Source organism: Harpia harpyja, chromosome 14 (assembly GCF_026419915.1).
Source record: "Harpia harpyja isolate bHarHar1 chromosome 14, bHarHar1 primary haplotype, whole genome shotgun sequence".
Lineage (NCBI taxonomy): Eukaryota > Metazoa > Chordata > Aves > Accipitriformes > Accipitridae > Harpia > Harpia harpyja.
Window position 1 is genome coordinate 33,501,847 of NC_068953.1, and position 22,892 is coordinate 33,524,738.

Here is a 22,892-nt window from a genome sequence, read left to right on the forward strand (position 1 = left end):
GTAACAGAAAGATTAAGCTAGAAAATACATTTCAGAGAAGAGTACGAGTTGCAAAAGATCTAAAAGCAACTGTGTTATTAAAACTACTAGACAAATCTATAAGCCTGATTGTAATGACAATGAGCCATGAGTGACTTGTCCCTGCTGCTAGGACACTGAGGTGTTTCCAGGCAGCTGGCCAGTCCCTACACAACACCCTGTTGTGCCTTGTATCTCTCATCTTGTTTAAACCAAGGTGGAAGTTTACCTTACCCGTGTCTCAGATGGTATGCGTATCCATGTTACATTCATATAGCTGTGTAGAAGATTAAGCTTTGCCTCAAGAGACAGAATCAAACTAAGGATGAAAAAAGAAGGGAACAAACAGTCAAAAAGCCTGAAAGAAAAAGCAATACTTCTTAACAGGGAGAGATGTAACAGCAGCCTGAATTGTGACCATCAGCTGGAGACCCACCCACATCTTCTCCCATGTAACCAGAGAACATGAACAAAGCCCTCTCTGTGAGCAGTTCTCCCAATACTTCAATCAGGTATGGCTCAAGACATTTTACTGCTTAACACTAAAGTTACAGAAAGGTCTTACTTGGCCAGTCTGGTGTTATCGTTGTCATCTTTTCCCCACTCCCAGTCTTTCCCAGGATCGACCGCAAAGTGCAAAGGCAGTAACTTGTGTTCAGAGTCAGTCAGAGGGATCACCGCTAAAGTAGAGAAGAAACAAGGATTTTGGTGGGGGGAACAAAAACAATTAAAAAAATGATTCAGCTGTGAAAAGCAGCATAACTGGTTGAAGAAGGAGGGCAGAATTTGAGTGTGCTGCAGAACTGTCTCATCCAGAGCACCACAAATTATTTATATTGGGCTCCATTTCCCTATTTTGATGTTTGTGCAATAGAAGAGGAGAGGGAGAGGTTAATACACTGATTGCTCATGGAGTGAAAGACAGTCACCTGTGGAGGAGGGGAGACCTCTGGGAGAACAAGGTTGCCATTCTGTAATGCACAATAAACATTTCCTGGAGACAGAGCCATTAGAATAGCAGAAAGCACTAAGAAGTTGAAATATTCCTGCCTGTCTCACACAGACGCACATACTTGTTAATTATTTTGTCTTTTCAGTTTAGTACCTTTTTGTTTTCCACTGTCAAAGAAACAAAAATATATTGATAACAGCATTAAGAAACAAAGCAAAATGCAGTTACAGCAATTTTGGACTCAAACTGTGAATTAACATAATTGAGGAGCATAGATTAACATATATATGGGTTAAGAGGTCAGTTTGAGGCCTGTCTTGAGTGTAGTGAAATGACCATTACTGCTGTTATATCCCAGCATTACTGTCTAGCTGTTTGGACTCTTCTGTCCTTTCCCCTCTCTGCTAGGGTTCTGCCTTCTGACACATATCTTAATGACTCTGCTTTATACTCAGCATGCAGGGACTGCATTCTGATTTTACAGAGTGTCTATCATTCATCAACAGCAAGAAACTAAGAGAAAAACACTCTCAGCTTTAATTAAAGCCAGCAATTTGCTTCCATTTCATCAGAAAAAAAACAAACAAAAAAAGGTGTTGAGGGACTGGGTGGGATCCTCAGCATGGTGCAGGTCACTGCTGCTCCTCTGACAACCAATCAAGGAATTTAATTTTCTATACTAGAATCCTTAAGGACTTTTGCCTAGGTATTCATTCCAGCAAAGCCAAGGGACAAAGAAACCTGGAGAAATCACCCAAACATCATGGCACTGAATTATTGAAAACTGATTGCACTTACTGGTTATATGCTGTTTATAATATTTTCTGCAGTTCAAAAAACATACATTGTCAAAACAAAGGTACAGCATTTTTGGTCAAATATTGTTCCTCACCTACCAGAATGCAGGAAATTTAATCTGCATTTTAGATTAACATGTTGAAGCCAGTATTTGATTCAGATAGTTTGACAACTGCAGAAAGTATATATGTATTTTCATCTTTGCAGGCTGGAAATAAAAAGGTCAAATCTCTACAAACTTTGTGGAAACGTTGCCCCCTACTGCTTATAGTAGGTAATTCTTGAAATATTTTCCCCATATTAACTGCAAATATAGTATAGAACAGCTAGAGATTAATCAACTTTAGTTGCAGATACCGCTGTAAGATGCAAGCACAGAAATTAATATTGTAAGATAATTTAGCTCCTTAAAAAACTCAATGAGAATAAGTAGCAGAGAGTCTAACTCTACAGTTCAAAATACACTGTAAAGCAAGCTCCTGAAGCACAAGAACATAAGAAATGTACAGCAGAGTTGACAACTGAACACACTTTTTAACACTCGTTGGTGTAATACGAGGGCTTACCCTGCTGCATTCAATGAAATTATTGCATCAAAGGGGCGGGAATAACTGAGAACACAATTAACTGATCATGTTTCCCAAGGAAAACACATACTCTCCAATTAACTGAATTACTAGCAGGTACTGACTGGATTTACAACTGACCTTACAATGCAATGTATCAGCTGTTTAAAGGAAGAAGGCAACTTAGAAAAGACCAGCATTATAAGTTTACAACACACCACTTCCACTTCTGGTAGTACCTGACCTTACAGGTACAGCCTGGTAGCGAACTGGGAATGTGATCCTGAGGCAGGTGATGTTGGGAAGTGTGGACCAAAGAACTGTCACCAAGAGTTGAATCACTCTCTTTGGGATATAAACCTCAAAAAGTAAATTTGAGTTTCTTTTCTAAGGACAGATTGAAACTAACTAGTTTTCATATAGTTCAATAAATAATCATTTTTATAAACAAATTTTAAAGGAATCCTTTTTAAAGCTGTCTGTTTCTACTGATACTGAAAATACACCTATTAAAAATGTTTAGTGATATTCAATTTTATTGAAATCTTAATATCGAAGTACAAAACAAAGCTTAGAGCTGACTGTCCATAGCATGTCACTGTTCTCTTAACTAATGTACACATTCTGACACATACTGTCTCCTTCTTCACACAGAAATTTGTTGACTATTATTTTTCAAACTCTGAGTTGAATGGAAACTGTATACTCATTCTAAGGGATAGTCTGAAGTTGTATGAAGCTCTACCATCTTCATGCAAAAAGTATCTGCTAAAGTAATGGAGTTTTAAAGTTCTACCTTCACTGCAAGAGTTTTCCTCTCTCTTGGGGTATTCTGTTTGATAGCTGGGGTTTCTTGTAGGATTTCCCCACTTTTCCTGACAGAAAAGTATTTTAGTGTTAGGACTGCAAGCAGGATCCATCACATTCATTTCTAAAGCAAACCCAACAGATTGTAGCACCTTCCTGATGCCCAGTCACAGCAGAGTTTGCAACTTTGGTGAGGTAGTTTGGTTACACTTGGTTTTGGATGCTCTGTAGCTGAAACCACACTATTTGAAACTCAGTCTACAAGTCCTAATGCCAACAGATAGGATACATCAAAAGTAACACCAGCTACTTTGTCCACTGCAGTTTTGAGACATACAACGAGGACTTCCATGCCATTCCTCAGTTGGGTGTATTGCCTTCTGTGAAGTCACAATGTTTCCCAGCACTCATCTTCATGCCTCAAATGTCATTATTAATCTTCTATAGAGAAGAACACTTTAACTATTTCTGAAAATACTAGTAAAATAAAATGCTGACATAGATACTGACATACTGCTCTTAAAAACCACTGTCACACCTCTCACACTCATTACTGCAAACTGATTGTGGGCAGCCATTTCACTGCTGATTGACTGTCAAAGCATGGGACTGTGGGAAGCTCTAAGTTCAATGAAGCAGTCTTAGGGGCAGTTGAGAGCTGGTCTTTATTTTCTATGAACAAAGATACAAAACACCTGCACAAATATAGTCTGCATGAATACAGAAGTATTCACAGATTTTTAATCAGACGTTGTGGATTTCAAAACAAGAGGGCCTTCAGTAACCATGAGAATGCCAGCTATGTGCTGGTGAAAAGATGTGTCAAAATGTGTTTTAAATCCTCTCTAGACGAGAGGATGTTAGCATGTTTTCTCTCTTTATATACATTTATAGTAGTGCTCAAAATGATCTGATAAACAACTATATGCCAAAGCAGAACTTCAGGCGTTCACATCAGCATTTACTTGACCACACATATTTCACAAATATAGGACATACTGTCTCCTCCACAAGACAGCTTCTCAGCAGCTTCAACATGTATGTATGTGCATGCAATAGTTCAGACAGCTTCAGATGCTGCTCCTGACATCTGGTTACATGGTTGGAGTATAAAACCTATGAGTTGTGAATGGCCTGGCTGTCAGAAATGCTCCTTTTAAGAAGTTGTAGAGCTCTCAGCTACATTCTGATAGTTCAAAATCTGGCCATGTACTGTGTAGCACCTGTGCCGTTCTTTTCTGACTCTAACAATTGTGGCTCTCCCTTCCTCTGTGCCAAAGCTGCCAACATCTCTATGCTGACAAGTACAAAATATAGGCATTATTAGAGCATCCTTGTGCCAATCTATTTCTTGTCACAGCATTGGAAGAACAATAGCAATGCTGTGGTTGCTGTTAGACTGCTGCAGTCTCTAACAGCAACCAGCCTGGCAGCTGAAAGCTAAAGCATTCCCTTCATCACCAACTTAATGCCAAGTGCTCTCTGCTGCTCCACAGAATTGAAGCCTGTGTGTTCAAGGCCCTGCAGTAAAACATGTAAAATCGGATCATACAAAACAAATATTATTTTGATTCAACAACCCTTGTAATTAACCTGGATGAACTTATACATGAACAAAGCCAATATTTAATGTTACTGATGCTGTGCTGGATATTTGGTAGCTTTTTCTCTCCCAGTACCTTTCCTGTGTGACTGCATGTGTAGGAAAATCCTACAGAAAGACAGCTTCTAACCACAAGAAGTATATTAAACATTATTGCCAGCACTTGTGGAAGAAATCGAATGTATGACCTTGTTATCAAACCCAAGATCTTGCAGTGTGTAATTAACAGGAATACCCGGCTTGTAATATTAGGAATATTTCAGTAGGTGGCACCACTGAATACTTTAACACATACTGAGAGGTAGGGTCGGAGCAGCTGAACAGTAGTTTCCCTCACTACCTTTCGTCAATCCTGTCACTTAGAGGATGCCACAACAGCAAAAGGTTTGGTGCGTGGTGGTTACCCTATCTGCAAAGTTATTGTAGACAGAGTTAAGTTCTGTGTATTCAATCAAACTATTTATGCACATAGACTCTTGTAAGACCTGTGATAATGAAGTATTGTATGAAGGCAGATAGACATGCCTGAAATAAATGAGGTTACTGTCAGTCTACTGATATTATTCCAATCCCAATTGTTAGAAAGGAAGAAATGGACTCTGCCTACTCCAGAAATTGTCGTTTCACCACCAACAGAACTCAGACCTAAAAAGGATCAAGACCAAAGACACGGAGCCATGTTCTACAAGACGACAACTCTACAATTTGTAACATAGATGTATATGCAGGAGCTGCTAACTTAAGAGCATGCTGACATTACAGTCCTGGCTGCAGTGTATCATTGGCAATCATCAACAGTGAAACAGTATCCTTAAAAAAGCTCTCCAAAAGTTTGTCTTCATTCATATCACATTACTGTATTAAAATGGTATGAATTTGCTTTGCAGACTTTCATTTCTCACAAGGTGTTTCACATCATACCTCAGTGTACTGCTTTGGAAATGGTTCCTATGTGAAAAGCATTTTCCTTAAGGGCCGCTCTTCTACAGATTGAGGGCTGGAAGGCAGCTGCAATGTCCCAGTGTATAATGCAAAGGCCAGACCTATTGCCAAGCACCTACTACAAATCCCTGAAATAGCTATGTGCCACTGAAGGCTGAATCGTTGGACTGGATTGATTTTCCCATTGAATATCTGACATCTAGATCAACCTTTTTCTCCATTTCTGTCTTATGATTCAGTCTCCTCTTCACCAGCACAAAGTTTGCCAATACCACATGCAACCCTTTGTAGAGTGTTTCCCATCTCTCACAACCTCATGTAAAAAACTCTTTGCTCCTTCCAAGGATGACTTAACTAGATGTCAAATTCTTGCACGAAGATGTCTACAACAAAATCTTGTTCGAGTATTTCTTTCCTCCTTTGCATCATTTTAATGAACACCTTGCTCTCTACATTGCACAGCTACAGCATGCTGACTGTCTCATAAGCATGGAAAATGCCCAATACATCCAAAACCAGATGAAATGCAAATAGGGTTAGGAAATTAAATGAAGGCTATTTAGTTGCCTCTAAACTACTCTCTAGGAAGGAGGACTAAATGAAATTCACTCAGGAGATCTCAAAAACCAGCATACACTCCATGTTTACTTTACAGGTATATGCATTTGTAAGGGATTTAAAACACCTCTGCAGTGTCATCAGGCAAAAAAAGGAGGACTCATACCTAACAGCAAAACTCCACTGAATTTTTCTGAAGCCTCACCCTGTTTTTGGCAAAACTCTTTTTACTTCCCCACAAAAGGAGCAAAGACAGATAGGAATTCATCTCACAGCTTTCTATTATTAAGCAAACAGGTCTTCCAAATAAGGGCAGTTATAGCTAGCTCCTAGGCTACTGATGCAAGAACAAATCCAGTCCTGAAGCTCTTGTCACTCCAAATCCCACGTCCAGGAAGCTCAAACTTCACACAGAAACATCTGGTCAGACTTTGTTGTCACTGTTCCGAAGTAAAACAGAATACAGCAAGATGATAAGACAGAAACATTTCGACTACATGTTTTTAAATGTGAAAAGTACGTTAGCACACTAGAAGAGGTATTTTTCCATTACAGGAGTTTTCAATAGTAATCCGACTCACAATCTTCTAAACACTTTACCAATGCATATTAACAAAGGCCTTCAAGAACCCAGAAGCACAGTAGGTAACTATGACTATACCTATTTACATATATGGAACTGACAGAAAAGGTTTAAGTGCCAAAAGCAGTGATAGCACAAGGATTAGGACTGAAGAGTTCTTGGCTCCCAGTCTCGTGATTAGACCACTTAAACTCCTAAGAACGCAGCAATAAAATTTAGTGGATATTGTTTCGTTTCTAATAGATAAATATACCTACAGGTAGAAGAAAGTACTTTGTGCATTGCATTTAGTATATACCCTTGGGCTGCTGTGTTTATAGCATACCTTGCTCTCTCTGTTGATCTTTTTGTTCCATGGAAACAAGAGCAGAGAAATGGGCCTGATCATAGGCTAGCACAAGAGGTGAGCAATGGCATCTGTTAGGTAGAACTTCAAGTGGTAAATAAATTCCTCCAAATGGTATAGGTGCAAATGCTGTAAAGAAAAATGAGATTTTTTTTTTTAAACTATGTCAAAGAACAGACAATAATCTTGGTTCTATTGTATGTAACAATTGTGCTAACGTTACTTGTAGTAGTGGTAATTACTACAAGTAATCACTACCATTACTTGTAGTTCACAATTTGAATGGAAACTGCAATTACCCAGCACTTTCCTGTGGAAGTAAATTTCTGTAAAACTCCATCATGTGTTTAAAATCCCCCTTTAATCAACCAAACATTCCCCTTTAGTTAAACAACATACTATCCTTAATTAGTATTCTATTAGTTCATGGTAAAAAGTGAGAGAGATTAATTTCATCATTCAAGTCCTGCTCAGACAGCTGTCCAGCTGGCTCCACATGTGGAACTAACATTTGTGTGCTCCCATGTGCAAACTGTATATAACATTCTGGAAAATTTTGAATGAGAGGCTGCAAAGGAGTTAGTAAAAACAAAAAGCCAAGATATACACAGTTAAAATTCAATTTTTCAAAGTCAGATTAGATTGATTTATGCAGAGTTTTATGGGGCATCAAAATAACACAGCAAAATTAGAACCTTGTTAACCTAGACCTAGTAAGAAGTGTATTGTGCTCTGTAATTTGGTGATTATTAAGTTAATAGTAAATATCTAGGATAAACAGATTTTCAGCAAGACTTACATAATTATCCTTTATTTATTACTTTTATCTAATAGAAATGGATTGAGTATAATTCTGCTCTTTTTTTTTTTTCCTCTCAGAAAAAGGCAGCAGCTGTCTCATAAACACTCAGATATGCTACAGTTGGGTCTTTTGTTTGACAATTGATTCAGTTTACATAGGTGCATAAATTTCTAATGAAAAACTCTTACCTTCTCCCCCTGAGTCTCGTAACATTGTGTCTGCTACTACAACAATAGGTCTTCTCAAAATATGGGCTAAGACAAAAACATGGAACTCTTCTAAGCTCTCATACACTGGATCTTCTGAATTATCAACTCTGGAAGACACAGCATTGAAACGTTTTGAACCAACTTGAACCAACCATTGAAACTTTAGTGAACCAACACATCGCAGCAGCTATTTCTTCCTTGTCACTCATATTCCCACTCTTCTGAAACACATATTCCAATTACTGAAATAGATGAGAAACTGGAAAGGAAAACGTATTTTTGGAAATAAAATAATAGCAACAGAGAAAATGTTTTAACTTGCAGACTCCACACTAGTTTAGTAGTCCACAAAATTCATTACTTTCTGATATTGTTTGGTACCCTAATGGGAATAAAAAAGGTAATTCTTAGCCAAGCTCCTGGTGTAAATCTGCTTTTGTCACAAAAATCATAATTTCATGTGACACCCTTGCCACCTAGACTCTACAATGAAAGGTAAGTGTTTTTCTAGTTCCGCTAAACAAAATACAGGTGAGTTTACCTTGGCAACGTGAGAAATATTGATGTCAGCTTGAGCAGGAGGAATTTAACTTACAAAGTTGTCAGCTTTTTTTTCTTTGATGATTACCAAAACTTTTTTTTTAAGATGAGGAGGGGTACCTATGTAAGGAACTGGAGATTCATTTTGCTATTAGATTTTCCAATGAGATGAATCTCACCTATTTTCAGACATCTAAAATCAGAAGTCTAAGCATTTCACCTTGACCACCTCTATAGATAAAATAAAAAAAAAGATAGGCACATCTGGAATATGATCATCCCTCTCCTCTTAAGCATTTGCCCAGAGATGAGATGAAAATTCTCATTTGTCTTTACAGACTACAGAAGGAATCTAGGTCAAGATGTAGTTAGGTGAGACAAGGCCAAGCATTTTTGCCAGTGGAGCTTTGTGTTTCAGAAAACACAGAAAGAATCAATACAAGTATCTTACATGGTAGGAGAGCAGAACATAAAATTCAAACAGTAAGACAGCACTACGGAGAAACCCAAGTCTTTTGTTTATGTTGGCCTTCTACAGGTCTGATCCAAATACCACAGGAATTAATGAAAGTCTTTCCATTCTCTTCATCTAGCTGGAGCAGATACAGAGCACTTCAAAAAGTGAAGAGATGATTTCATTTTTAGGTTAAAATAGATGTTTAATTGAGCAGTATTCCACAGGTCTAAAGAGAGTTAATTCTCAACCAGCTCCACAATGAGCAAGTAATTTAAGACAAAGACAAAAAAGTGCTGTTCTTGGAAGGAATTTTAAAAAAAATAAAAAATCAGTGTAAAATATAATTGGAAGACAATTTGAGCACTTGAAGACTCTTTCGTACTCTGAAGAGTTGTTTTTTCCTTTTGAACTGTTGATACCGTTAAAGAATATATATCTTGGAAAAAAATTTATTAAATTCATTATTGTCCTGGTTTCAGCTGGTCTAGTCTTTTCAGTCTTCCTAGTAGCTGGTATAGTGCTATGTTTTGAGTTCAGTATGAGAAGAATGTTGATAACACTGATGTTTTCAGTTGTTGCTAAGTAATGTTTAGTCTCAAGTCAAGGATTTTTCAGCTTCTCATGCCCAGCCAGCGAGAAAGCTGGAGGGGCACAAGAAGTTGGCACAGGACACAGCCAGGGCAGCTGACCCAAACTGGCCAAGGGGGTATTCCATACTGTGTGATGTCACATCTAGTATAGAAACTGGGGGGAGTGGGGGTGGGGGGATTGCGGCTCGCAGACTAACTGGGTGTCGGTTGGCGGGTGGTGAGCAATTGCACTGTGCATCATTTCAATCCTTTTATTATTGCTGTTGTCATTTTATTAGTGTTATCATTACCATTATTCATTTCTTCTTTTCTGTTCTATTAAACCATTCTTATCTCAACCCACGAGTTTTACTTCTTTTCCCAATTTTCTCCCCCCACCCCACTGGGGGGGGGAGAGTGAGTGAGTGGCTGCGTGGCACTTAGCTGCTGGCTGGGGTTAAACCATGACAATTATCCTTACTTGGTGAAAATGCCTTTCAACATGTAGTTCTCCAAAACATGGGTATTAAGTGGTAATATCCTGACAGTATGATGTATTGTGTCAAAACCATGATAATTAGTCCTGAATTTCAAACGTGGCCAAAATGAATAAATTACCTATTGAAAGAATTTGACAAAGACAAGTACGCACAATATGTTTAAAAAAAAATGAGACCGAGCTATCCCAGTCCTATCTGGGATGGTTGCGGCAGTTTCTGTTCTATTCATAATCTGATGTCTGAAAGACATAAGCAATGACAGAAGACAAAGAAAAAATGAATAACAGGATGTCTATTAGAAAAGACATCTGGTTGCAACAGGAATATCAGAGAAAACTCATGTTAGATTACATAATTACTACTACCTAGAAGAACACAGAGATAAGACACAGCAGAAAGCCAAAAATGTGTACAACACAGAGCAAGATTTGTAATTTTTTCATGTCAGTACTAAAAAGTTACAAAGCACCCCGGCAACCAGTCCCTGTAAGGTTCATCTACAGCCTATACATCCATTCCCAATAGCATCAAGTGTCAGAAATTCAAATTTAACACCACAAATCAATAGCATTAAACCATCACATACATATAGAGAGGCAAATCCTTAGAATATAATCTATGGACTAAAATCCTGAAGTTCCTTAAAATACACTTGTGCTATCCTATTCATCTGAATACATTAGTCTTATTTTCCCAACCTATGCAAATTTCAAATAAACTTTTTCTTCATGCGTGAATGTACAAACACAGTTGCTAAGTTTGTTTTAAATGTTCTCTCTTACTGAAAAGCTTCCAAAATGCACAATTACACGTTTCATGGCTCAAAACTTTTGACAGCAATAAGAGAGAAACTTAATGTTAAAGAACATGTGCTACTAACTTCTAGGGATATTCTGTTGATCACTAAATGCAATGTGGTACTTTTCCCCCCAAAAAGGTAAGACTGAAAACCTGACATAAAATTGAGTGACAAAATTTAAAAAAAAAAAAAAAAAAAGGTTTTCCAACTAGCATCAGTATGCTTCAGATCAGCCCCACAATCTTCCAGGAAACGGAAATGCCCAGCACCTTTGGAAAGCTAACCTATAAAGTCAATCATTTATGAAACAGATCATTCTTTTATCTGGACTGCAAGAATAAATCTGTTAAATTCCCCACTTCTCTAGCTGAACACTTCCAAGACCTTCTATGACTTCATAAGCATTTTATAGAATTTTTGGTTTCAGTTACCTCCTTTCCTATTTTTCTAGTTTAATGTCATTAATGTCACTATCACATTTTAAAACTTTGCCTCTGCCTAGAAGACAGAAATAAACACACTATATGGAAGAAGACTGAAAAATGGTAGGGTTGTGGGAAGCAGACAAAAGTAAAGATGATAATTCATAGCTGAGTGCCACTTAAAAGTATAATCCACACAGAGCACAGCTTCTGTGAGACATGACAAATAAAGGTGGGCAACATAACCTAGGCACACTCTTAAATGAAGGCAGCAGTCGTCCTGTTATTAGGTGTGCAGAAAACTTCCATAATTAACTGTCATTAATTTTCATTATCTGTATGGGCACTGCTCTAGAATATGTGGGACAAATACAGTAACCTTCTCACAGGTCTGATGGCATCCAGCCCATCCCTGGAACTTTACATTAAAATCTTTCATCCCAACCTAGGACCACAGCAGGATGGAAATTATTAATAGTAGGATGATGCAGGGGACAAATTCTCTGACAAAGCAATGAGATACCAATCCTTCCCTGTATCCCTCTTCCTGTTACCCAAACTTGTCAGCAAATTTTTCCTGATGTTCAAACTAAATTTCCCATTTCATAATTTCCTCTCATATTCCTTACTGAATTCTTCTCCATTGTTGGCTGCGATAGCTTTTCAGCATTTGCACTCCATTATGTCACCCTCAGAGTAATTTGTTAGCCCAAAGGAAGTTAGAAGAATCATGTTATTGGCAAGACAATATACCACAAAGATTTCCAGCTATTTTCTCACATTAGGATTTCCAGACTATCAGTCCTAAAGTTTTTCTTCAAATCCTCTAATTATTCCTCATCTCCTAGTTAATGAGGTTTCTAGAAGTGAAAGGCATATTCCAGATGCAGCTGTATTAGAAAGACCTTTATCCCTTTGGTCAGCTAATGGCAAGTCTGACTGCACATGAAGTTCAAACTTTCACTGGGCTTTTTTACTCTTCAATATCACATCACCAAGTTGCTTGATTCACTATTTATGAACATATTCACACATTTCAAATCCTTCTCTTCTATTACACATCTGTTTTCCATTGCTTATTTTCACAGAATCACAGAGTGGTTGAGGTTGGAAGGGACCTCTGGAGGTGACCTTGTCCAACGCCCCTGTTCAAGTAGGGCCACCTAGAGCCAGTTGCCCAGCACCATGTCCAGACAACTTTTGAGTATCTCCAAGGACGAAGACTTCACAGCCTCTCTGGGAAACCTTTTCAATGTTCAATTTTATTTCATCATTGCCAGTAATTCATGTGGGCCATCTTATATTATTTCAGTGCTACTGCTGAGGATTCAGTACAAATTTTCCTAAAGATTAATGAGAATGAAAAATCATCATTAACAAGTATCCATAGCAACCTGCCACATCCTTTGATCCACTTACCATTCCACTTTTTTCTCACAGTCCTTTATTTATGCTAACTACATGGCCATGAAAATTGTAAACAAAATGATTTTGTCAATATAACAAGGAGACAAAGGAAATTTAGGAAACTGAAATTAATTCCTCTGTTCATGTAAAGTTAATTTTTAAATAATGAAATCCACATATTTAAGAGCATATAAATCTGCATTGCAGAATCCTGCTCAACCAGGGCACTCTGACTAAATAATTTATCTTGATTGTAAGAACAAATTAAAAAAAAGGAAAAAAAATTTAAAAATCTCAGTCTCACTCACAGAGTGGACACCTACTCAGCACTCCAAAGATATTCTCTCTGTTATGGAAAATCCAATTTGTACTGCAGCCAGTAATGAAAAAACCTCAAAAAGCTGAAATGGGAAAGTCACCTACTCTGCTGTTCCACGTGGCTATCTGCTGTCTGTTCCTCTGTTTTGCCTGTAAACACTGAGCAAGATCTGTTATCACATCCTTGGATTTCCTTCTAAACAGCTCCCTATGGTAACCTTGCTGTTCTTTCCCATACATACGCTTCAGATTCTCAGTTTGTCCAACAGACTTGTAACAGCTATTCCAAGTTTAGATTAAGTTTCAGGATTCATGCAGCGCAAGAGACCTACGCCTGCAGACAGTTGAGATGTACTGAAACAACATGACAAGTATCAAGTTCTTCAACCTGGTGATTAGGTACAAGCATGAGACCAGAATGAAATCTGAGTTCATGTCTCAGTCTGCCACTATTCCATTTCTGAAACCTTTTCTTTCCCTGCTTAAGAATCCCAAAATTAAAACCAACATACACCACAGCTGCAGCTTACTAGCAAGTACAAATTTCTGCTGTAGGTAGGTGTAGGAACCTATCTGTTGATTTCCTTATACAGTATTTCAGCAATTAGCTTCAACTCAAACACAAAAAATTGCACAGTAGTGGGACATTTTCTTTTTCTTCAGGGGAGAAAAAAAAAAGGTATACTGCATTGACTAAAGGAGATACAGAATGTGAATGTTTCGAGTTCCAATTTTTATTTCTTAGTCTTTAAAAATACCAATACTTTTTTTCTCAGGGAAAACAATACATAAGAAGCAGTTCTGAAGGCATATAATAAAAGAGAAAACCTAAATCAACTTTTCCTCGGTAATTTTGGTTTGAATGTTATTTTGTATTTAATTGTGGGAATGCATGCTTTTGTGTAAAACATCGTCTTTGGCATGTGAGATGCAACCATCTGTCATATAGGAAATATCTTTAATTCAACAAAAACTTGTTAAATAAGGAAAAACCCAATCACTATGTAGGTACTAGTACTTAATTTTAATATGACATAATTCTGATCCCTCCTTTGCCTTGAATTTTATCTCTTTTCTAGAGTCTGTGGGATATCCAATGTTTTCAGATCTGAAGGGCTGTCTGAACTAGTATATTTGAATCACCATGGCAATTTGATTATTTCCAGGCTGCATTTGGCTTAAGTACAATTTACATCAACTGAAAATAGGCCAGATGAAAAGATTTATTAGCTGTCAGAAACTTCAGCTAATAAGGAAAAGCTACACTGTTATAATGAATCTTTTTCTATCTGCACCCTATAATTGCCACATATACTGAAAAGTTGAAAAGGAACAGCACTCCTATAACAGACAACCAGACCAAATTAAAATAGGTTTAAAGCCATGTCTTTGTTGAATGATCTAAATTCTCTACAAGATGAGGGTCTTTGATGGACACAGTAGTTTTGTATGAAGAATTCTATGTTGAAATACTCTGAATACCTAGCCAAGTCCGAAACCTCAGAGATCACATGCATTTGAGAGGGACTTCCTATTTAAATGTTCTGGTTTTCTGCCTTAAATAAAACTCTAATGACACATACGAAGATTACAGCAATATTCCCTCCCTTCTTCCCCATTTAAAATCACTTGACTTTATTAATAAGATAGTGCCAAAAGCATATGAGACAGCTAGCTAGAAGGTGACAGTTAATACTAAATAAGAATACCATCCACTTTCAAAATCTGTATTAGCTCACACCACGACACAACACGACATCTTGCTTTCAGCTCTACTAGGTTTTCAAGAAGTGAATAACAACAGTGATATTCAATCTAGCACTAGAACAGGCTTTGAAATCTCTGACTGACAGTAGTCTGCAAAATGAACGAATGGGTTGGAATTTTCTCATTAGCAGGATTGCAATAGTTAAGTTCTTAACAAAAACAGGGTACTAGACATCTTCCTTTTTTCAAAGCAGTTGCTTCAATTCAGTACCCCTGGTTTTGCTTGTAAATGAAGATAAATGAAACGATTATGTTAGTCTGAAATTTATTTTTCACATTTATAGGAAGATGTGCAACTCTCTTTCAAAACAAGAATCTCCTTTGTAGTTAATTAGTTTGCTCTGCTTTAGTGCTTGAAGGATTTTACATGTTGGAAACAAGAACTTAAGAACCAGGTTTTTCTGTGTTCCCTTCATCTTTTTCTTTTTAGCCAACTTCCAAGCCTCAGAACAAGAGTGCTCTCAAAGAAGTCGTCTTTGGAGGTTTAGCAACAATTACTGATCTCCTTTGCATGTAGTTCACTCTGAAAAATAACTAAAAGGAACTTGCAGGTGAATGAGGCAGCATAATTCCAGACTTAGGCTTGTCACTGAATTCTTTTGAAGCAGATACAACTTCTGATGCTTTAGCTAATTCTGACACCAAAGGAGAACATCTCATCTACAACTCAAAGACTAATTTGCAAGCTTTCTTAATATAGTACCTAACTAGAGAATGTAATATACCCCATATCAAAAATGCTATTTTGATACCCCTTTTCCTTCTCAAGGGCCCTATTTTGAACATGGGTACATTAAACTGAGAAAGTAATTCATTCTGTCACATTCATTCTGTCTTTGGAATGATTGTAAAGAGAAATACATATTCACATGTTTAATAGGCTAAGTTTCTTGCCTGATTCCTCTTTCACTATTTTAAAGGAAAAATTAACTGTTGTCTATTTATCCTTACTTTGTTTTGATTTGCAAAAAGATAAATGCAAACCATGATGAAAACATTAAAAACAATTTAAATTAATTCTTTATGTAATAGTGATACTCCCTGTTTAAGTATCTGGGAACTAAAGGTAAAGATGGTTGATTGACTGGCAAATACAACATTGGAGGACATCTCTGACTGGTAGATATTGAAATTATATAGTACGTGAAATGTAGAGAATGAAACGGACAGAATAAGGCCAGAGAAAATTGATGGTGAATGGCCAAATTTAACAGAAATGTGAATTGAACTTCATTAGAAGACTAAAGCGTATCAACAGGAAAATATTTACAAACATAGGCAACAAACTAGAGACTAAAATGAAAACCAATTTTTTTTTTTTTGCCTCAAAATAAAGAAAATGAGACACATTATGGCTGACAATTTTCTAAACAATGTCCTCCTGCATTAGTAGAATTACCTATCCTTGACATCACAGGGTTTAAAGGAAAATGTAATATTCTTTCAAAGCCCAGATAGTATTTCCTTAAGACTTTATTACTCTCATTGTGTTGTATGCCCTATTTTGTCAATTTACTTATCACCACATGCAATTTTCTCCAAGGGAAACAGTAGCTAGAGAAAAACATGCACTGAGTAAACAAACACTAAATATTTTTAGTGATAAACACTAGACACATAACCTAAAGTTTCTGCATTGTTAAGGCTGGTCAATAATTCTGTATTTTGGGAACAATTGCACTGAAAGTGAGGGACGGTTTATCATAACAGCTATTTAAAGCAGACCCTGTATGTGGGTCAGGGGTATTTAAATGTTGTAGATGCTATTTCATCCCAAACTTTTTCACAAATATGTTTCTATCCATTTTTTTCCCAATAGCTTCTGAACATCTAAACTCAACACATGCTGGCAGTAAAGTAGACAGTACTGCGTTTTTTCGCTGCCACCATCAAATTTTCTGGTACTGCTTATAATAAACAAATTGACTGAAATGCTACTAATTGACTATTACACAAAGATTAAACATGCATACTAAGCTGGTCTTCAAGAAAACACACTCTTTTCTTGCTTGCCTGTTAGCACTGCGTAGTAACTGGCAAACATTGCAACTTCTGCAGAATGTAATCAAAGTAGCTGCAATCAGCCATACTCTTACAGAATCAATCTAGATAAACAGATATGAAATTAGGTAAGAAAAGAATCTGATGCGGTTCTTACAAATACAGACATAGCCTATGTAGAACCTTCCAGCAACATCAAACTTTACTAGGATGATAGTGAATCAGTTTAATTTGAAATACCCCCCCCTACAATTCTTATATAATCCTTGCATTTGAGAGCACTATTTATGTTGCATGGGTTTAATAAAAGCTTGAATGGTCAAAGAAAGGGCAACTGTTTCTATCAGTGCAATATTAATTATCGTAATTTTTAGATAAAGTTTTTTATAACTGTTCAAAGACTGAAGTAGCATAATGATTTGTCAGAAAGGTTTCATGAGACTACAAAGTATAACTCGATATTCTACTTTCTGTTTAAAAAGACACTGCATCCAAATATTTAATCTTTAGGTTTAATACCAAAAATATTACTTTTTTTCCCCCTGTACGTTTAGGGGGAAAGCATTTTAAAAGTAGAAAATGTGAAGAGTTACTTGGTGACTTGCCCTCAAAAAAGATCTCTCTGAAGATTTTCTGTTTGAACTACAAAGCAAAAAAGCAAAAGCAAAAATTACTGAAATAAATGTATGAGTATGAGAAGATGGCATTAAAGCTGTGCTAAAGCACAGAAAAGGTGATACCTGGGCACAAATTACTTTCTTCTAGAATGCTATTAGAAGATGTGATGTTATTCAGTCATTCCATGTTTTAGTGAAAATATCTGAGCAGTGGCTACCTTTCTGCCACCTCTTCCTCAAACGAAAAGCTATGTATCTTCAGTGAGACAAGGCACTTCATCTCCTTGAAGCTAATGGTATTGCCAACATGCTTGCTCCAGAAACCAAGAAATTAGGATTTATGAAATCCAGACTTTTTTGGATGCAAAGTAACCTCAAGTTAGTGTGGTAACTGTATAAGGAAACTTAAGCAGAATGCTAAATATTATAATGGGATGTTTAGGTAATTATATTTTACCATGCAAAAAAATTGCAACCAGTTGAAAAGGCAGTTTGATGGTCCTATAGACATCTGCATTAATTTGTACTGTATTGTCTTCCTACTAAGAACAAAAACGAAAAGATTTTGTCATACTCTAAACTTACCTACCACCAGTGCCTCCATTTTTGCTGAAATGTGTACGAGGCTCACTTGATGCCAGTTTAAGTAGTTCATTCCACTCCCGTTCCCATTCTTCTTCTGTATACACTAAACCTGACTATGGGAGAGAATGAAATACCTTTATGATTATGCTGGTACAAAATGTAAGCAGAGTTCTGTGGTAGTATTTATGACTAACTTATTTTGAGCTTCATACCTGACACAGTTTAATATCTTGGACCATTAATGGTTCAACATTTCTGTTCAAGTGAAAGAATATTAACTTATTAGAAAAAGATCTAAACCACTAACTGTACGCTGGATTACATTTCTGGATGTGGGTCTGCTGCTGCTAACACAGTGCTCCACTACTGGAGATCCAGTTATTCGTACCCATATGAATTCCTTGCAACCATGGTTAGCATGCTTTACTGCCCATTTCTGGAGGTTTGCTTCCTTCCCCAATATCTGGAACTACTATGAATGCCCTCTTTGGCTGACAGGTGATGCTTTCTCCCTCTGTTCAAGAGCAGAAAGGGTATATAAGTGCTTCTGTGCCCCTGTGTTTTCAGGTAGCCTGAAGTAGCTGAGTCAGTCACAGCTCAGCTGTATTCTCACTGACTGCTGCCAACAAAAACCAGATTACAAATAAGTCACAAACATTTAAGCATATTCACTTGATTGCATTCAGGATTACTTCTGAAACTGGCTTTTCTAGCCACTGTTTAGGCCCAGACATCTTCAGAAAATAATACATGCTGACGTACAGCTCTTAATCAACAGTCAAACCAAATCTACACATGATTTTAGTTAAGAAACATCCACTCAATATTTAGTCACAGCTATAAGAAACCTAATTCACCATTCTGGGGAACCTTTCCTAAATGGGGATTTCTTTCTTTTGTGGATTTTATCTACTCATTTTATAATGCTTGTGATAGCTAAATTATACACTTAATTTTGCAGCCCCAAATTTTCTACAGGTTCCAAACTCATCTTAGACCTTTGTAAGTATAAAACTGTGCATATTTATGCCCACAAAGCTACAAACACATTTGCATTCAGATACAAAAATTCTAAATACAATGCAAAATGGAAGCACGAGGAATTTGATAGCAGTTACAACTTTCACACCAAACTTCAGAATAATGCTTTTAACCCTGAATGATATTAATAAGACTGTCTTCAGGCCGTACAGACCTCCTTATTCTGCTGGGTCTGTTGCCATCTCCATCTTCTTTTCAGTGCTTCCCTTTCAGCTCCACTTCTCATCATAGTATAGAGTGCTTTACGTAAAACAAGGTCCCGATCATGAAATCCCCACATCCCTGAAGTAGCACAAGACAACATTCAGTTTTAAAGAAGCTACAGTAAAATAGAAATAGTGAGTACTAATACAATTAATATTGCTCTATTAGCAAAAGAAGCATAGCTTGCACATTAAGATTCTCCTTGGCAAATAACTCATTATTTTTAAGGTTTCCTAAAGAAACAGTCAATATAGATAAGCTAATGAACAGCAAGAGGGAATTCTAACAAAGTTCAAACTTTGATTAAGGAATGACTAAGTTGAGTTGTTTCAGTGTTCGCTTGCAGGCAACTTCAACTTTGCTGCAAGCAATGGAATATTCAATGCACAGGTTGGCTTTAGCTGTAGTTGCCAACAGAGCTTGCAGACACAATAATGCTAATGACAACTGCAGGCACTTTTGTGAATCGCAGATGATACCAACACCCAAAGGCCTCCAACTCTTACACATCACGATGGTAAATTTCCTTTGGCTTCAACATCCAAATAAAGAGATGAGCATTCAAGGTGACTGGAAGTCTGAAAATACAACCAACCACAGGCTTTCAAGCTCATTTTAAGATAATAAAACCTCTTCATGTAGTTGAGAATAGTAACCTACAACAAAGGCTAGCAGAGCTCTCACCAAGACATGTGCCCATAGACAGCCAGGTTTCAGTTACCATATTGTCAGGTGCTGGCATTATATATGTTTATTTAAGACTTTGCAAGTCAAAATACTCCAAACATTTGTTGTAAATAATATACAATTCCTCCTAATTAAAAACAAAGTGGACAAAGATAAAAGGATCCTTGGAAACAGCAAAAGCTCTTTTCTTACTACTTCTTTCAAAAAGAAGAGTCTCTTCAAAATATTAAAAATCCCAGTGTTTTTTAAAAAGTCACCTTTTGGAGTTCCGCTGGTGGAAGATTTTAGCAACTGCAACAAAAAAATAAGTTTCCTCATAATGGGTTAGGATATAGAAGGCATATCAAAGACTTTCGGCTTCACAGGTTTCTACTTATTTGATTTGAAGAAGGGCTTCAAAGATCTTGTATTAACAACTAATTAATCAATTGGAAATTATTTTAATTCACCCCAAACTCTGCTTCCCATATACTTAAACTCTACAAGGAACCAATAGAGATAATAGCTAGATAATGCATTCTTGAAGACAGCAAAAGAACTGTTTAACAAAAGCCAGAGAATGAATGCAATTCCTCGCTCACAATGAGGACAATCCTGCAGAAGCACCTGGAATTTGCCTGTTCCAGAGCTGTTAGGTTGTGTTCTGTAAGGAAAATGCAAATCACTGGTATTTATGATACATGGGTTTTGATACTGTTCCAATTATACTTCTTTTATAACCTGATAAAACTTTTACCTTCCTCCCTCAAGCATGCCTAAAGCAAACAATACTTAAGTGAAATTTGAAGAATATATTGTTCCACAACTAGGCTTTTAATGAAAGTCTTTGCATCTCATGTGTTTCTGAGCTTTTGGTGGGGGTAGAGAAAAGTGGTAAATATTTTTGGCAGAAGGTTTCATATACCCTTCCCTTACCTAAAGATGCCCTTACCTTACATACTCTCCCTTACCTAAAGATGCAGCATGCAAGAGGCAGTTTCCATCACCTGTTGTAGCCAAGGGAAGAAGACGTTTGCAGCTTGTACACACTGTGGACCACCAATTCAGTCGTCCTGAAAAGAAAGCATCTATTAAAATGGTGGAGTGGATACTAAAACAGGATGCATACTGGGTACAGGCATACAGTGATGACGTGCAATGTTGAAGGTTAATCATGAACACCCTTTCTGCCAAATAAACTTAAAGGTAATGTCAGAAGTGAAACCTGAAAAGATTAGAAGTAAGAGGCAGATAAATTTTAACTATTCTATACGTGTATTTGGACTAAGAAAAGAGCACCTTTAATTAATTTGCACCTTCCATTCTCATATGTGGCATTCAGGGATGGATTTCCAAGGATTCATTGCCTAAATACAATTATGAGTCTTGGTATCAGTTCTCAAACATAATTGACATTGGCCTCCCATATACAGATGACAGATTACATTACAGTAATAAGTCTCAAAAGACAAAATTAATATATATGTGTTAATAAACTTACCTAACAGTAACATATCTTGATTAAGTACTATTGTTTCAATCAGATGGATTGTTTCAACAGCTGATTCTCCTCTTATTTACCATAGTGTAAATCATTATTAGACCTACTAAAATCAACAGCTACACTACCAGAGAATTAAAATGAGACCAAATGCATAGCCCAAGGTGTAGGATAGCATGTGGCTTTCCTCTCTGAGAACATTTAGAGAACCACTTATCCATCATTACTACATGAAGCATGTTTTACAGATTATAAAACAGAGATGGATTATGAAAAAGACTGACAAGAGGACAGATATCTGATGTATCTAGATGAAGCAGATAAAGCCATGAAGAGTATCAATGCCAAAGCCAACACTGGAAGTACATAATTCCTGGCACACAAGTTGCCATGTGGTAGCTTACTGGAGTGTTAAGTCTTGGTTAAACGGTCATGTGAACATTTCTAATATAAAGAAAGAGAATGTGACTAATTTTATAATATCTTTGGGGATAAGGAAGAGCAGATAATTAACAATGATAAGTAGAGCTGATGTATTTCCCAAGATTTTTGGGAAGTCTGTGAGTAGTGCACAATTGAATAATTGAATGAATAATGCAATAGGCAGCCTGTGGTGACTCCATTTCTTTGTTTGTCCTCTTCTGCAGACTTTTCTCCTCTGATTCCTTTACTTACAAGCTGAGAGGAAATAGTATCTCTATATTTGTACAGTCAGTCTTGCATTTAAGGTTAAATCCCCCAAAGAGAAATAAGATCAAGCAATGAAAAAACTTTTCTCCATTATTATGTTTTCATTACAAAATTATACTGAAGTTTATTTATAATGGCAGGTAATACATATTGTGCAAAACATAACGATATTTTAAAGTATAATGGTATTTTAACACGTGTCCCCAATTACTTGTTCCGGGTACTAAGAACTATGTAATTAAATTTCAATTAGTCAGAATGGGTTGGGAATTACTATACTGTAAAGGTAAAGATGCATAGCAGATAAATAACTAAGCACATTTGGTAATCCTCATATGATTTTAGCAGCTAGTTTGTAAATGCCCAACATCGCAGACTAGGCTTACTGAGTTCTAAATTAAATATGCATTAAAGAAGCTTAATTTAAAGCACTATTGGACAGCCTTTGGGAAAGATACATCTGAAATAACAAGTTATCATTTTTAGCAACTCCTGTGTCTGTGGGCTGTGAAATAACAACTTGCCACCTGTTTTTTTGCAGAATGTTTTCGTTGTACTGTATTCAGTACTAAGTTATACCAAGGTGCTGCTTAAAGCATACTTACAAGACCTAAAGCAGACAGA

The 22,892-nt window shown here is 36.8% G+C and overlaps 1 protein-coding gene across 5 annotated transcripts in view; it reads right to left on the reverse strand.

The window, feature by feature from the left end:
- The window catches only part of OTUD7A (OTU deubiquitinase 7A), a 152,854-nt gene that overhangs the window by 13,178 nt on the left and 116,784 nt on the right, over nt 1-22,892 (reverse strand). For all 5 annotated transcript variants that reach the window (XM_052808297.1, XM_052808299.1, XM_052808300.1 and 2 more), the window contains 7 exons: nt 21,049-21,150; nt 19,362-19,489; nt 18,167-18,279; nt 8,164-8,291; nt 7,153-7,302; nt 584-698; nt 253-337 (listed from right to left, as the gene is read on the reverse strand). In XM_052808297.1, the coding sequence (XP_052664257.1) occupies nt 253-337; nt 584-698; nt 7,153-7,302; nt 8,164-8,291; nt 18,167-18,279; nt 19,362-19,489; nt 21,049-21,150 (821 nt within the window). The remainder of the gene's footprint in view (nt 1-252; nt 338-583; nt 699-7,152; nt 7,303-8,163; nt 8,292-18,166; nt 18,280-19,361; nt 19,490-21,048; nt 21,151-22,892) is intronic.